General features: G+C 32.4%; 1 protein-coding gene across 1 annotated transcript in view; it reads left to right on the top strand.

Annotated features, from left to right (window-relative positions):
* Positions 1-3792: 3792 nt before the first annotated feature.
* LOC126692837 (lipid phosphate phosphatase delta-like) overlaps positions 3793-13666 on the top strand; it is a 74020-nt gene continuing 64146 nt past the window's right edge. Inside the window, exons 1-8 of the mRNA XM_050388636.1 lie at positions 3793-3906; positions 4059-4154; positions 4257-4331; positions 4441-4571; positions 5141-5244; positions 5333-5461; positions 6165-6280; positions 7338-8097. Of these exons, the coding sequence (XP_050244593.1) occupies positions 4284-4331; positions 4441-4571; positions 5141-5244; positions 5333-5461; positions 6165-6280; positions 7338-7739 (930 nt within the window). The 5' untranslated portion in view covers positions 3793-3906; positions 4059-4154; positions 4257-4283 and the 3' untranslated portion in view covers positions 7740-8097. The remainder of the gene's footprint in view (positions 3907-4058; positions 4155-4256; positions 4332-4440; positions 4572-5140; positions 5245-5332; positions 5462-6164; positions 6281-7337; positions 8098-13666) is intronic.

The following is a 13666-nucleotide window of genomic DNA, read 5'->3' on the forward strand; positions in this document are numbered from 1 at the left end:
ATTTCCGAAGATGATGAATTACAAATAACCATAGCCCTTTATAGTAGCTAATCAAGTATAAATTATAGTTATACATTATGTTACAATTTGCTAGGCACTAACTAATTGTAACTGTCACCATCACAACTAACTAAATGCCAACTCACCAGCCAATCTCAACTAACTGCTAGCTTAGATAGCTCAGAAGCTCAGCAACTTAATCTCTTAGCCATTGTGTTTTTCATCCAACTAAACCAACTAAGTCACCCTAATCAGCTCCTATGAGATGTTGGCAAGTCACTTCATGGGAGAAGACATATGTGAGTGATCATTGAACGAGAAATGCTATACTAGAAACTGCAAGCTCTTAGCTATTACTAGCCAACCCATGAAGCAAGAAATGTAGCAAGCGCAATCTAATATGCCTAAACTCAAAGCAAACAAAGAAGAAACCAAGGAATATGGATCCTAGTAGCATAAGCCTACAAAGGAAACATGATTGCGATATTTGCAAAAGCTCACAATGGAGCTACACTCTGCAAAGGAGCCATGATCATGAATCCTTAGTAAAAAATAAACTTTAATAAATTGATTAGTGTCACACTAATAATATAACAATTAAAATTTTGAATTATTTTTTATTTTGTATTTAAAAATTAGTGCATCATTTTATAAGATGTGTGTTTTTAAATTAAACCGTATAGTATTATTTATTTAAAAAAATTCTAGGTCATATTACAAGGGCATGAACATAAAAACCCAATCCCCTTAAGTCCCACACAAAAAAACGAAAAACAAAAGCCAAATAATAGTCCCACACAAAACAATGAAAAACAGAGGTCAAATAATGGGCCTACTCTCACTCATATTTCTCTTGTTCTCCATCCTTTCTTTAGTATCTATAAAATTATTTTTTTTATAATTTAATAGTTGAAGAGGAGGGAAGAGAAGAGAAAAGAGTGAGGAAAGGGAAAGGATAAGGTTTCCCATGTGTGTTTGGATATTGAGGAAAAGAGAAAAAAGAGAAGAAATTTAAAAAATAATAATAATAATACTCATAACAAATTATTTTACTATATTTTATCCATTAAAATTATAATTTAATAATTACTTATGAGAATATAAAAGTAATTTCAGAAAAAAGCAAAACTTTCCAAGGGTATATGTATTTTTTTATGGATTTGGAGGGGAAAAAATTAAAAATTGGTAGGGCCCATTGAAGGCCTTTCTCTCCGTATTTCCTTTCTCCTTCTTCCTTTTTTTTTTTTTTTTTTTTTTTTTTTTTTTTTTTTTTAATTATTATTCTAACCGAATTATGGAAATTTGGTTCCTTTCTTTCCACTTCCCTCCCATCAAACAAAACCCCAAACATTTCTTTTATAAATAATTATAAAATGTCAATTGAATTATAATACTTTGCATGGCATATCTATAACTTTATTAACCCATCATAAAAGAAGTGCATGAATTTGACAACTCGAAGTTTTTTATTTGGCTCATGACCTTGGCAACTAAGAATAATTCTATGACCATAAATTTTTTTACCACATTTTTTTAACATAATTCTGATTGCAAGTGATTAATCATTACTTACACATAGACTAACTATTTTTACTTCACTAGTCACATTTTGCCACATTACAGTTGTGGCAAACAAATTGTGAAAATTTTTGTATTCCTAGACTTTTTCGCAACTAATGAAAACATCACAGTTTGAGTGGGGCCATCAAATTCCCTATTAATTCAAAACTATTAATAATTTTAAAAAACTATGAATAATTAGGTTATGTTTTATTAAACATCATGAGTGGACAAAAATTGGTCAAATATATACAACTTATACAAAGTCTAACTCCCAAAAAAAAAAAAAAAATTAAAGCCACTTACACAAAAGTCTCCAAGGACCAATCCAGAAACACTTATGACTCTGATCATATGTGACCGTAAAAGGGACGTCCACTTGATTCAAATACATTTTTTTGACCTGATACCTCTACTTGAATTATTTTATTTTATTTTTAAAAAACACATATTTTGTCATGGGGGGTTTGTACATAAACAGACACGCTAGCAATAATTTGTTATTCACTCTTAGTTTAGATACGTAAAAAGTGGAGGGGAAAGTGGGTTCCAACAAATGAGACCACAGAAAATTATTATTGTTGTTGATTTACCACTTGAATTTCAATTTATTATTTGCAATTAAGTCGAATTATGAAAGAATTTAGATTTTTTTATATAATTGAGAATTTAAGATGCAACTGCTTTCTTTCTTCTTTTTTTCCTTTTAATCACAACAACTTTTTTTTTTTTTTTTTTTAATACAACAACTGCTTTTGTTTAAATATTACAAAATAATAATATTTATAAATAGCTAAAAATGCAATACAAATTTTATTACAAAATTTTTATAAATTAATGTGATAAGAATGTGATTCATGCCACTTAAAAATACCACTAAAAAAAATAATTAATTGAATTTTGAGATTTTTGGTAACAAGTTAGGTATAAAAATTTATTATATCCTCAACATCATGAATGATTTTGCAGGTAAAATACGTTTTATCCCCATAAACTATACACTGTTTACACTTACTTCCTGAATAACAAGAATGCACAATCACTCCCATAAACTAATGCATGTGCAACACTTTGCACCCTACTATCTTTTTCTTTTTTCTTTTCTATAGGAAACTCATCAACTTTATTCATTAATTAAAATAAAAGATACATCATAAAATAACACATGTGTTAAAGAATATGGTTCCTTTTCAATCCACATAACAGAATTATCTATATCAGACAAGTGTTTTGCTAACAGGTGTATCAGGAGTTGCCTTGATGACCCACATGTGAAATTGCAGCATATCGTAATAAGTGTAGTAAACTATAAGAATACCATAATAGATTAGATTATTTTGCACCCTATTGTCTATTTGGCAATTAAGTTAGACAGAAAAAGTTGTGTAAGTGACGTAAGTTGTATGTGACTTTTTCCATTCAATTTAACTGCCAAATAGACAGTAGGGATGTAAAGTGTTACATGAATATTAGCTTAGGGGGTTAATCACGTCTTCTTATAGTTAAGTGGTAAGTGTAAAAAGATTATAGCTTAGGGGATAAAGTGCAATCTAATTTTTCACAAACATATGAATTTTTTTTAGGCAAAAATGCAAAGTGCACCCTCTATATATAACCATAAATCATTCAAATTTTCTAACTTTGCTTGCGTTCAATTGATTCATTTAAAATTTAAGTTTATTTAATTAAGACCTCTCTAACAACTTCTCGTTAAATTTTTTTTTTTAAAAATCTGGAATACATTTTTCAATAATTAATTGAATTTTTTTTATTTTAATAAATTTGAAGAAAAATTTTTTTTTGAACACTTAACCATAACATTTAACAAAATTTGATAGAGAGATTTTAATTGAGTAAACTTGAAACTTTAAAGAATTCAATTAAACGAAAATAAAGTTAAATGACTCAAACAAATTTTCGTCAAACCTTTTTTTATATGAAAATTTTTTGTCAAATTTAGGTGGTGTAATTTTTATTTATTTATTTATTTTCCCCTAAATACGAAATAACTACCATCACATGCAAGCGTCCACTTTGCGTTTACTTTTTCTTTTTGTTATTATAAATTTTTGCCTTTTTTGGTAACGTAGAATGTTCTTCACCGCGTAGCTTGCACTGTGACACCGTCTGCGCCAACCAGAAGCGAACGAAGCCAAAAGTTCCAAGTTCCAACCTACCAAAAATCATCACCCCTGAAAAAAAACCCCACAAAAAAAAAAAAAAAGGGACTATTTTTGGATTTTATTATCTTCATACCTCAACGTCACCCGCAAGCTTCGATCTTTCCTGCAACCTTGGGTGGCTCACCATGTCATCGCTGGGACTCCTCTCATCTTCCAGATCCAGGTTTCATTCAACTTTTGAAACTACAAACGAAAACCCAGATCATCATTCTTGTTCAATTGTCTGTATATATATGTTTTTTTGCTTTTCATTGGAGTTAAATTTTTTTTTTGGGGTTTTTTTTTGGGGTTTTTTTTTTTTTTTTTTTTTTTCAGAAATACCAGCATTGGTTTTTTGATGCTTTGTTCTCTGGGTTGTCCTGTGTTGTTTCTGTGCCCTTTTACACTGCCTTTCTCCCTTTGCTATTCTGGGTATGTTCTGTCTCTCTATAATGTGGATAATGGGCTTTAGAGCTATTGTATTTATCAGCATTTTAATGATTCAAACTGATTGGCTTTTGGGTAATATTGTAGAGTGGCCATGGCAGATTGGCTAGGCAAATGACCCTTTTGATGGCCTTTTGTGATTATTTAGGAAACACTATAAAGGTATCTACTTTTTCTCTTGGTGTTTTATTCCAAGCTTCTCATATTTTTCTACTGGTTTGGTGCTTTGTTAGTAATTAAGGTATGTATCTATGTTGTTTGTGTTTGACAGGATATGGTATCAGCTCCCAGACCCAGTTCACCACCTGTTAGGAGAATAACTGCTACAAAAGATGAGGAAGATAATGCATTGGAATATGGATTGCCCTCTTCTCACACTCTTAACACAGTTTGCTTATCTGGGTACATCTTTGCTCCTCATTTCCCATTTCTTATCCGAAATATTCATGGTGTAGCCAGTTAGGAAAATTTAGCGGGTGTTCGAGTAGGTTCTCTTTTTAGAGGAGATTTGGAGCATAGCCCTGACAATATACTTTGAGGTGAAATGGTTACAAAATTTATTGAAGCTAATTATGGTAGCCTCACTCGCTAATGAGGCATGAAATGTTACAAAAGATATTTCCAGAGGCTTAAAAATCATGCTTCATGAGTTAAGTCCAATGGTTTTCACACATCATTTTAAAATTTTCACTTTTCTAGGCTAATCATCGTATTAGCAGTGAATTAACATCAATCAATTAATAAAGTAAATAGAATTTTTTCTTGTTTTTATTATATTGTTACTTGTTAACCATTATAGGTCTTCAACATCAGTTATAATAATCCCTAAAACATGCATGCATTTATTTACAACAGTTGGAGTCATGATTTGTAATTGGACAAGTGGAGAGCTTTTCTTTTTGCCTTTGCATTTTAGATCCTTGTCTCTTGTATACTAACTGTAGAGTCCTCCTTGCACTGGGGGTTTTCAGGTACCTTTTGCACTATGTCTTGTCTTATATTCAATATGAAGATGTCTCCATGAAATTTGTTGGGCTTGCCCTTGTTTGCTTGTTTGTGAGCCTCATTGGTTTTGGTAAGTTTACTTTTCTTTTAGAAGCTGTTGGAAGCCTTTGTAGTGTATCGTTGCTTATCCTTAAACTGTAATTTGATTAAAATGCTAGGAAGAATTTACCTTGGAATGCACAGTTTGATTGATATCATAGGTGGTCTTGGCATTGGATTGGTGATCCTTGCATTTTGGCTTACAATTCATGAACATGTCGACAATTTTATTGTTTCAGGACAAAATGGTAAGCATCCTTTTTTTGGTTTTTTTTTTTTATAAGGATAGTATATTTTTATTGATACTTGATAGTTTACAAATTTTGGATGGTTGAAAAGCAAAAGGACCTAGGATTTGAAAAACTTCATAAAGGTAAGAACTAGCTAAACAGCCTTAGGATAGGTTTCAAGGTGATGTAAATTCCTACAATGACCCAGCAGTTTTGAAAGTTCCAAGCATGGAAAAGGGAGGTATGCCACCACGTGCTGTGTCATATGTCAGAAAAAGGAGCTATGAAACTAACAATACTAAGACCAGGACCAGAATTTAGCCTGATAGGGGACAATGCTTCGAATGTGGCATCTTAGATAGTGTGGCACCAAGTCTATAGAAGTTCCCATGTAGGATTTTTTTTTTCCCTCATCAAATAGTAATGAGACATGGATTGAGAAACAGGGGACACACGGAGACCTCATAGTTACAAAAATAGAATTAGATTTGTGGTGCTCAAAATTTGTGTTATCAAAATTGCTATCACACAATTGGTTCTGATAAAGCAGAATGTTGAAACATATGTCTGTGAAGTTCTGTTGGAAAACTAGATATTTTGTTTCATAGAAGCTAACTTCATGAAGATTTCAGAATTAAAACAATATATTGACTTTGAAATTTAAAACTCAGGCAACCTGGGTTTGTATTTTCTCTTAGTGCATGCTTTGTTTCAAATGCAGTTACATCCTTTTGGGCTGCCCTAAGCATCCTGTTGTTCTTTGCTTATCCAACTCCTGAGCTTCCAACACCAAGCTTTGAGTACCACACAGCCTTTAATGGTGTTGCATTTGGAATTGTAAGCAATCTTCACCCATTTAAGAATAAGATTAAATTAATGCCATGTTTGATTTTCAACTTCCTGTTGTAATAGGAAGTAAATATGCTCTTTTTCAATATATTACCTTTTTTTGGATAGGACAAGACTTAAACCCTTAGTTATTATTTAATGAAGTCTGATGAAGACAAACAACTAAGATCATGTCATCAATGGGTAACTAGTATATTTCCTTATAAAAAGTGAATAATAAATCAATGAGGTTAAAATGCTCTGACACCCCTTGAACTTTGGGGTAGTTGCACACTAACACCCCCTGAACTTTTATTTTAGCTAATGTAGTACATAAACTTTAGAACTGTAACAAATAGGTTCTCTTAACTTTTTCTTTTTCTTTTTGGTTAATGACGCTTTAAAATTAAAAACTAAGTAACAAGTCTATTACAAACAAGCCCGGCTATTAGCGGTGAGTCATACAAAAAGAGGTAGTCTGATATAGGATCAGCTCCCATCCTAGCTAATTTGTCAGCACAGCTATTAGCTTCCCTATACACATGTGCCACAGAGAGTGAATATCTTCATCAGGTCCCTGCAATCAGTTAATAGAGGTTCTTTTGCCAATTTAATACATAAATTTTGGTGCTATAATAAATAGACCAACTAAAGTTTTTATTTTGTTGCAGTAGGACCCATTCATTTTCACTTTTTTTATTTTTAATGAACTTGGTGCAAAAGAGAATTAAAAAAAAAAAAAAAAAAAAAAAAAAAACTTGCTACCGTATCAAAGTTAATGTACTAAATTAGCTCAAAAAAAAGTTTTAGAGGGTGTAAATGCAACTACCCCAAAGTTCAAGGGGTATTAGGGCATTTTTCCCATTAAGTGACTATGTTTTGTATTTGACATAAATGTAATCTTATTAAGCATGATTTTCATATTCTTTTATAGAAATGTCATATACTGTATATAAAAGGAAAAGACTAGGAAATTGCTATCAAATTAATGTAAAATGTACGTGTTCTTCCCAAAATTTTGTGCTTTAACAATCATGAACTAAAATATCAATTTAATGGTGTTCAGGTATCTGGGATCCAGCAAACATACCATCAGTTTCACCATGAAGCCGTTGCGTGCATATTTACCCCACAGCTCACGATATCAAACTTTGTGGGAAGAATGCTGGTTGGAATTCCAACAATACTTCTTGTGAAGTTCTGTAGCAAGGCTCTACCGAAATGGATTCTACCTGGTGTATCAAACACGCTGGGCATCCCAATTAAATCAACCAACTACATTCCAACTCTGAATGGAAATGGGAAAAAATCAGATGAGAGTAAACTATCTGGTTATATCCAAAGGCTGTTTATTTCTCAACATGTTTCATTTGATGTTGATTCGGATATAAGGTTTATTCAATATGCAGGCCTTGCATGGTCGGTGGTAGACCTTGTTCCTTCTCTTTTCTCTCACCTGAGCTTGTAATTCTTAGTTCTTGTAAAATAGTACTACGCTATTAACTTCCATGTGCTATGAATGGTTGTGGGTCTTCCTCGATTTCGAATGACACTGAGCTCCCGCCTTTGCTATCTGTTTCCTCCACTTCTTATGCTTCAGATTCAGATCACAGGGTTCTTAACAATGGAAGAAATTACATACTTGCTGGAACAGGAGTCCAAAAGCGAAGAAGAATTTGTCTCTGACGGCAAAGCCCAGCGGAGAGCGGAGCTCCAAACCTTGGAGATGGAGCTCTTCTCTTATTCAATCTCTTCTTCATTTTCCAAACAACACATAATTATGATGTTAGAGAATATCCTCGAAGACACAGTGGACCATTCTTTGGGTGCCTCTCTCTCTCTCTCTCTCTCTCTCTCCCCATTTATTGGGAAATCATGAATTTAATTGTAACTATGATCTTTAAAATAAATATATATATTTTTAATTTATTTATTGTAATGCAGTTGTTTGGCCTCATTGGAGCATAATCATGTGCCAAGTAATCTTACCTTCAATGTTTTGAAACAGCTCAAGACCTTTGTTGTTGACAGTAAGGCCTGATTTCTCCCTTTATTGATTTCATGTCATTCAATTTGGCTTTTGTTTTTCATGCCCCTTTTTTATTGCTTTGGTGAATGCAATGCTTAATATTGAAATGTACTGGAATCTATGATGGTTTTTATAATATGCATTTGCTATGTATGCTGAATCTGTATATTGTTACTTTTTGACCAAAAACCGAAATACTTTTGAGTTCAACTTGAATGAAGATTCAAGATGATATTGAGATTATATATAGAATTTGGGTGAGCTGTAAGTCAATTGAAGGTATAGACTTAATAAGATATCTTACCATTTTTCCAATCTTCCTGTTTTGATATATGAATGTGGGGTGATGGTATGTAGAGTATCACTGTATTATGATGCAAAGAAAGCTATCCTGATTTCATTTGTTTTGTTATTATTATTATCATATTCATTCTTCTTCCTTTTTAATAGCATTTGGTATGTAATTGTTTAATTTCCTTCAATGTTTGATTTCGTTTAAGGTGCAGCTGCATTTTTCCTTCTAATTAAAGAATAATAAATAATGCATTGACCATGTTGTGAGTAGTACATAGGGAGGTTAAATCATATTTAGAAGAAACTGCTAAACTTTGCAGTTCTGTTCATCTTCTGTAAATCAGATTGGGAGTAAATATGGACCAGATTTCCTGAAGTGAAGTGGTAGAAATTGATCTGGCATTCATATATATTTTGTTCTCTTGCTTAGAGAACTAGACATTCCACATGAGGCAGGCCGTTAAAATGATGAAGGTTAAAATGATGAAGGTGATATGTTATGCGTCTTCTGCTGGATCTACCTTGCAAGTAGGAATCATCACTTGTTCGTTGAGTTTGAGTATCCTTTCTCAAAGAGGCTTTGGGAGAAAGTTAAGTCATGGTGTCTAATAAATTACCAGGTATATATTAGCATGCATTAAGTGGTTCTGTGGGATCTAGATAAGTTGACAGGTAAAAGTTTTATATGCATCATATGCAAACTTGCTTGGTCTATAATAGTTTATTATGTTTGGCTTCAAAGAAATGCTCATGTATTCAGTGGCAATGTCAAATTTAATGAAATTATCCTCCTTATGATAAGATTCAAAATTTTGTTACTGAATAGTGAATAGTTTTATGTTAATTGGGAATTTCTCTATTTTTTATGATAGCCATGATTGTGGGGTTCTTGTTTGATTTTTTGCAAGTTTAGTTGCAGTTGCTAGTGTTAGGTGTTGTAGCTTTTAGCCGCTAGTGTTGTGCAATTTGTATGGTTTGTTACTTAAATAAAGTAATCTATTTGTACCAAATTAATGCTTATCTATAATTCTCCTTAAGAATTTTTGCCTACTTATGTTCTACATCGTCAAAGAAACTACAACAAAAGTGCCCATTCAAACCTGAATTTGCTTGCAGCCAAACCTTGATCTTCTTACTAAAAGTACTTTTTTTTTTTTTATTGATCTCATTGCTCCTATGGTTACTATTCTACTCCATTTTCTATCTTTTCTAATGTGGTTTTACTGTTGAGAACTTTTAGATTTGGATAGAAAGCATAAGAAAATGTAACTTTTGAGAAATTTCCTGCAACAATTAAGAATCATATCCTTTACTAGTTAAAACCCAGATGTGAATCAGATTTCTATGTTCTGTCCAATTATATTTTTTTTTCAAGTTATATTGTTGTTTTTTAATGTATTCTGTTTTTATGATATTAAATTTAATGTTAAATTGATTAGGCGTTTCAGGTTCAACTCTTAGACACTAAAATGATTTAGTTCTATAAAAGCATGCTGAATCATGTAATGCTTATTGTGATAAAATATTGAAAGGCCCTATTAGTCTAAAAGATTATTTATGTTACTTCTTTTTTGGTTCAAGGGAGTTTCAAACCTCTGAGGCATCATTGTACAGAAGTTGTTTTGCTGATCCCCTGCTTTAGTGATGTTCTGGTGAATATTCACAAATGGAAGGATCAGCACAAAGTACGTACTCTACTTTGAAAACCTCTTCAACCAATTTTGCCTTCCATTTAATAGCATCTGATAGCTACAAAATCCCATACACTTTTCCCTTTCTATTGCCTAGGTCAACTTCATCACTTAAGAAGGAGACATGTTGGATTGTATGGTGAAAAGTAAGCCCCTCTGCTATGGAATGAACTAATTTTATTATTCAATTAATTATGATTTAGAAATTTAATTCCGTTTGTAACAATCAATTGTTTCAAATCTCTATTTATTTGTATGTTTAACTAAGGATGTGGAGCAGCTGTTACAATGGACTATACTTGTTTTCAGGTCGTCAAGATATTACACTTCTATAGCTAAAAAGGTAGGCAACTTATTTACCTTATGTTCAGGATGGCATCTTTGGAAGTGCTTCTAGCTTTTAAGTACTAAGAATAATTTCACGTTTTGAATTCAAATATTGAGACAATAATTTGATTTTTTTTTTGTAATCCAAAAAGATATTTGGTCTGCTTGACAAGTGCCAACCAATCATGTTAAGAGATTTTTCAGTGTTCTATTATTTTGGATAAGATAAATGAAATTCAAAACTTATGAAACCTTGTCTATTGAGCAAACGGTATTTAAAACATAAGATCCATGATATGCCTTGTAGGTGTTATTTATCTTAATTTTCTTCACCCAAAAAATTGGTTCTTCAGGTGATATTTCATTATTTTTTGAGATTTTGGTTCTTTTGGTGATATGTCATCATTTTTGACCTGATAAATCCGTGCTAGGTCTTTCTAGAAAAGAACTGACATAATAGGTTACATCATAAGACTACTCTAGTAGTTAATTGTTGGAAATTTAGGAGAGGTTGCCAATGGAAGTTGATTTCCAGTTGAAAAGTATTGAGATTACTAATTTTGTTCATTAGACTAAATGCATGGGGATCTATTCTCATAGAAGCTAAATGGCTAGTGGGAATTGGGAACTCTATTCCTATCAACCCTAACTTTTGGCCTAAAGTAAGATCCCATTTATTTGGGGGAACACATATTTCAAGGTTTATTAATCAAGCAATAGCACAATGGAATAGTGCATTGGTGAGGAAATTATTTGCACCTCATATAACCAACTCTGCCGTTAAGAAGCCTCCTTCTAGGTTGGGAATCGCAAATAAATTGATTTCACTCCATGACTACATGAATCTATTTGCTTCTCCATGGTGAGTCCCTTTCAAAGTCCTTACTTTTCTATGAAAACTATCAAATGATAATCTTCCAGAGAGAAGGGAGTTTACAAAGAGGAATTTCATCAATGATGCTTCTTGCCAACTTTGTGCTACAAATGAGGAGGCCTTGGACTACCTACTTATTACCTATGAATTATATAGTCAATTCCGAATTGGGTTGCTATTTGGTTGGATAGTGTATAAGGCACAAGACATGTATCATCATTTCAATTTCATCTTTTCCAACACTCTTTGGCCTATTGGATCCATAGAAACAAAGTGTTGCATGAAGCAACAAGCGTTAATGCTAGTAAAGTTCTGAGTCCCGCTGTTTAGCTGTTTTCTATGTGAAGGGATGCAGCAAACACATGGGAAGTGGGCACCTATTAAATTTCAGCTTTTACAGTTTTTTATAGTTGATAAGCACTAATTATGATTAAAGGGAGTTAAAGCAATTGAAATCAATTGAGGAGTGCTGCATTTCTTTTTAGAGATAAAATTGGGTGACCTATTTTGGATTATCATGGATCTGGAATGCTGATGATTGGGCAACAAGAGGTGAACTTGTCAAGAGAGACTAGAGTAAAAGCAATTGAAATCAATTGAGGAATTTCATCAATGATGCTTCTTGCCCACCTGCATTTTTTTTTTTTAAATAATGAACCTATCAATAATGGGAATGTCTCTAATGCTGACACTTTCATTTTGGTGTATCTATTGCCTATATAAGTATAAAGTTGTGTTGATAATTAGTACAGATACATGTCATATATTTAGTGTAAGTTGTAAATTTTGTTATTGGTATCCCTCTTTTTCATCCTTACTATTCTTTTTCTGGACTAGCAGCTATTAACCAGTATACCAAGTATTTTAATATATGTCTTTGTCTTGTAGCATTTTCCCACAACTGAAAGTTTCTTGGTGAAATAGCACATGAACATACGTTGAAGGTGTAAATCTCAATCTCAATCTCTCTCTCTCTCTCTCTCTCTCTCTCTCTCTCTCTCTCTCTCATAATATCTCTATACAATGATGTGAAACTTGTAGAGAATTCGATAAATATAATTATCGTTGGATGCTTCAAATGTTTGTGTATTACATGTGGTGTGTAATGTATGCTGACAATAATTAAATCGATGAGATATTTTTTTAACTGACAACTCATGATTGGGGCATTTTCTTGAGTCAATATTTTTAGTGGAACAAGGTCAGTTTCTTGAGATTATTTAAGTGCATTGGTCAAATGGGTTGCATCTCCCTCATTGATCAATTTGTTGCCATCACTGTGTTGTTTTATTGAAAAAAAAATTGAAGGCGAAAGTGATCTTTAAAAGATGTTGCAATATTTTCTTTGTATTATGAGCAAACATCAACTTTGAACTTCTTTAATGCAACAAGTGGATTTAGATTATTATTATTAGTTCTTTTGAATGAATGACATAACTTTAACTAGAGAATGTACAAAAAATCTACTTTAAGAAACAGAGAGACAACCTGGACCAAACGAGAAACATAGGTACTATGGCAACTATGATAGTGTTAAGGTGGATGTGGAAATTTGTGATCCAAATATTAACATAGGTATACCTTGTTTTTTAAGAAATTTTATGTGAAAAAATTTCTCATATCTTTCATCTTTTGAGAAAACCCTTAATCATTTTCATCCAAGATTGTTTCATTGGAATGCTTTAAACCAATTCTTTGAAGATATGTTTAAAACTATATATTTACCACAGTTTGGCAAAATAATAACTTATTGAATAATCTTGTTCTAATCACATTTTAGTGGGCAACTTGGCAATGGGTGGGGCTGTAGTTTAAAGCTTCATGCAACCTAGTATTCTTTTTGCGGTATAAAAAGCTCAATTAATCCCCAAATGATTGTTTTTTTGTTTGCCACTTGTTAATTCAATATGACTGGCTTAGGTGTAATGACACAGGACAAAACTAAAACTTGATGCCATGAAAATTGGAAAAATGGAAACAATAAAAACCACTTAGGAATTTGCACCTAGGCTTGTTTGGAGTCAATAACAAGCGAGATAGAAGACCTAGGAGTAAGCAACTAGCATTGGTGGGAATCAACCTATGAAGCATGGGTGCGTTTTCGGATTCAGGTGCGGGTGCGGAACTCGGCAATTTTTAAAAAAGTAGGGTGCAGGTGCGGTGATTAAAAAATTATTAAA

The sequence above is a fragment of the Quercus robur genome, chromosome 7 (assembly GCF_932294415.1).
Source record: "Quercus robur chromosome 7, dhQueRobu3.1, whole genome shotgun sequence".
NCBI classification, from domain to species: domain Eukaryota; kingdom Viridiplantae; phylum Streptophyta; class Magnoliopsida; order Fagales; family Fagaceae; genus Quercus; species Quercus robur.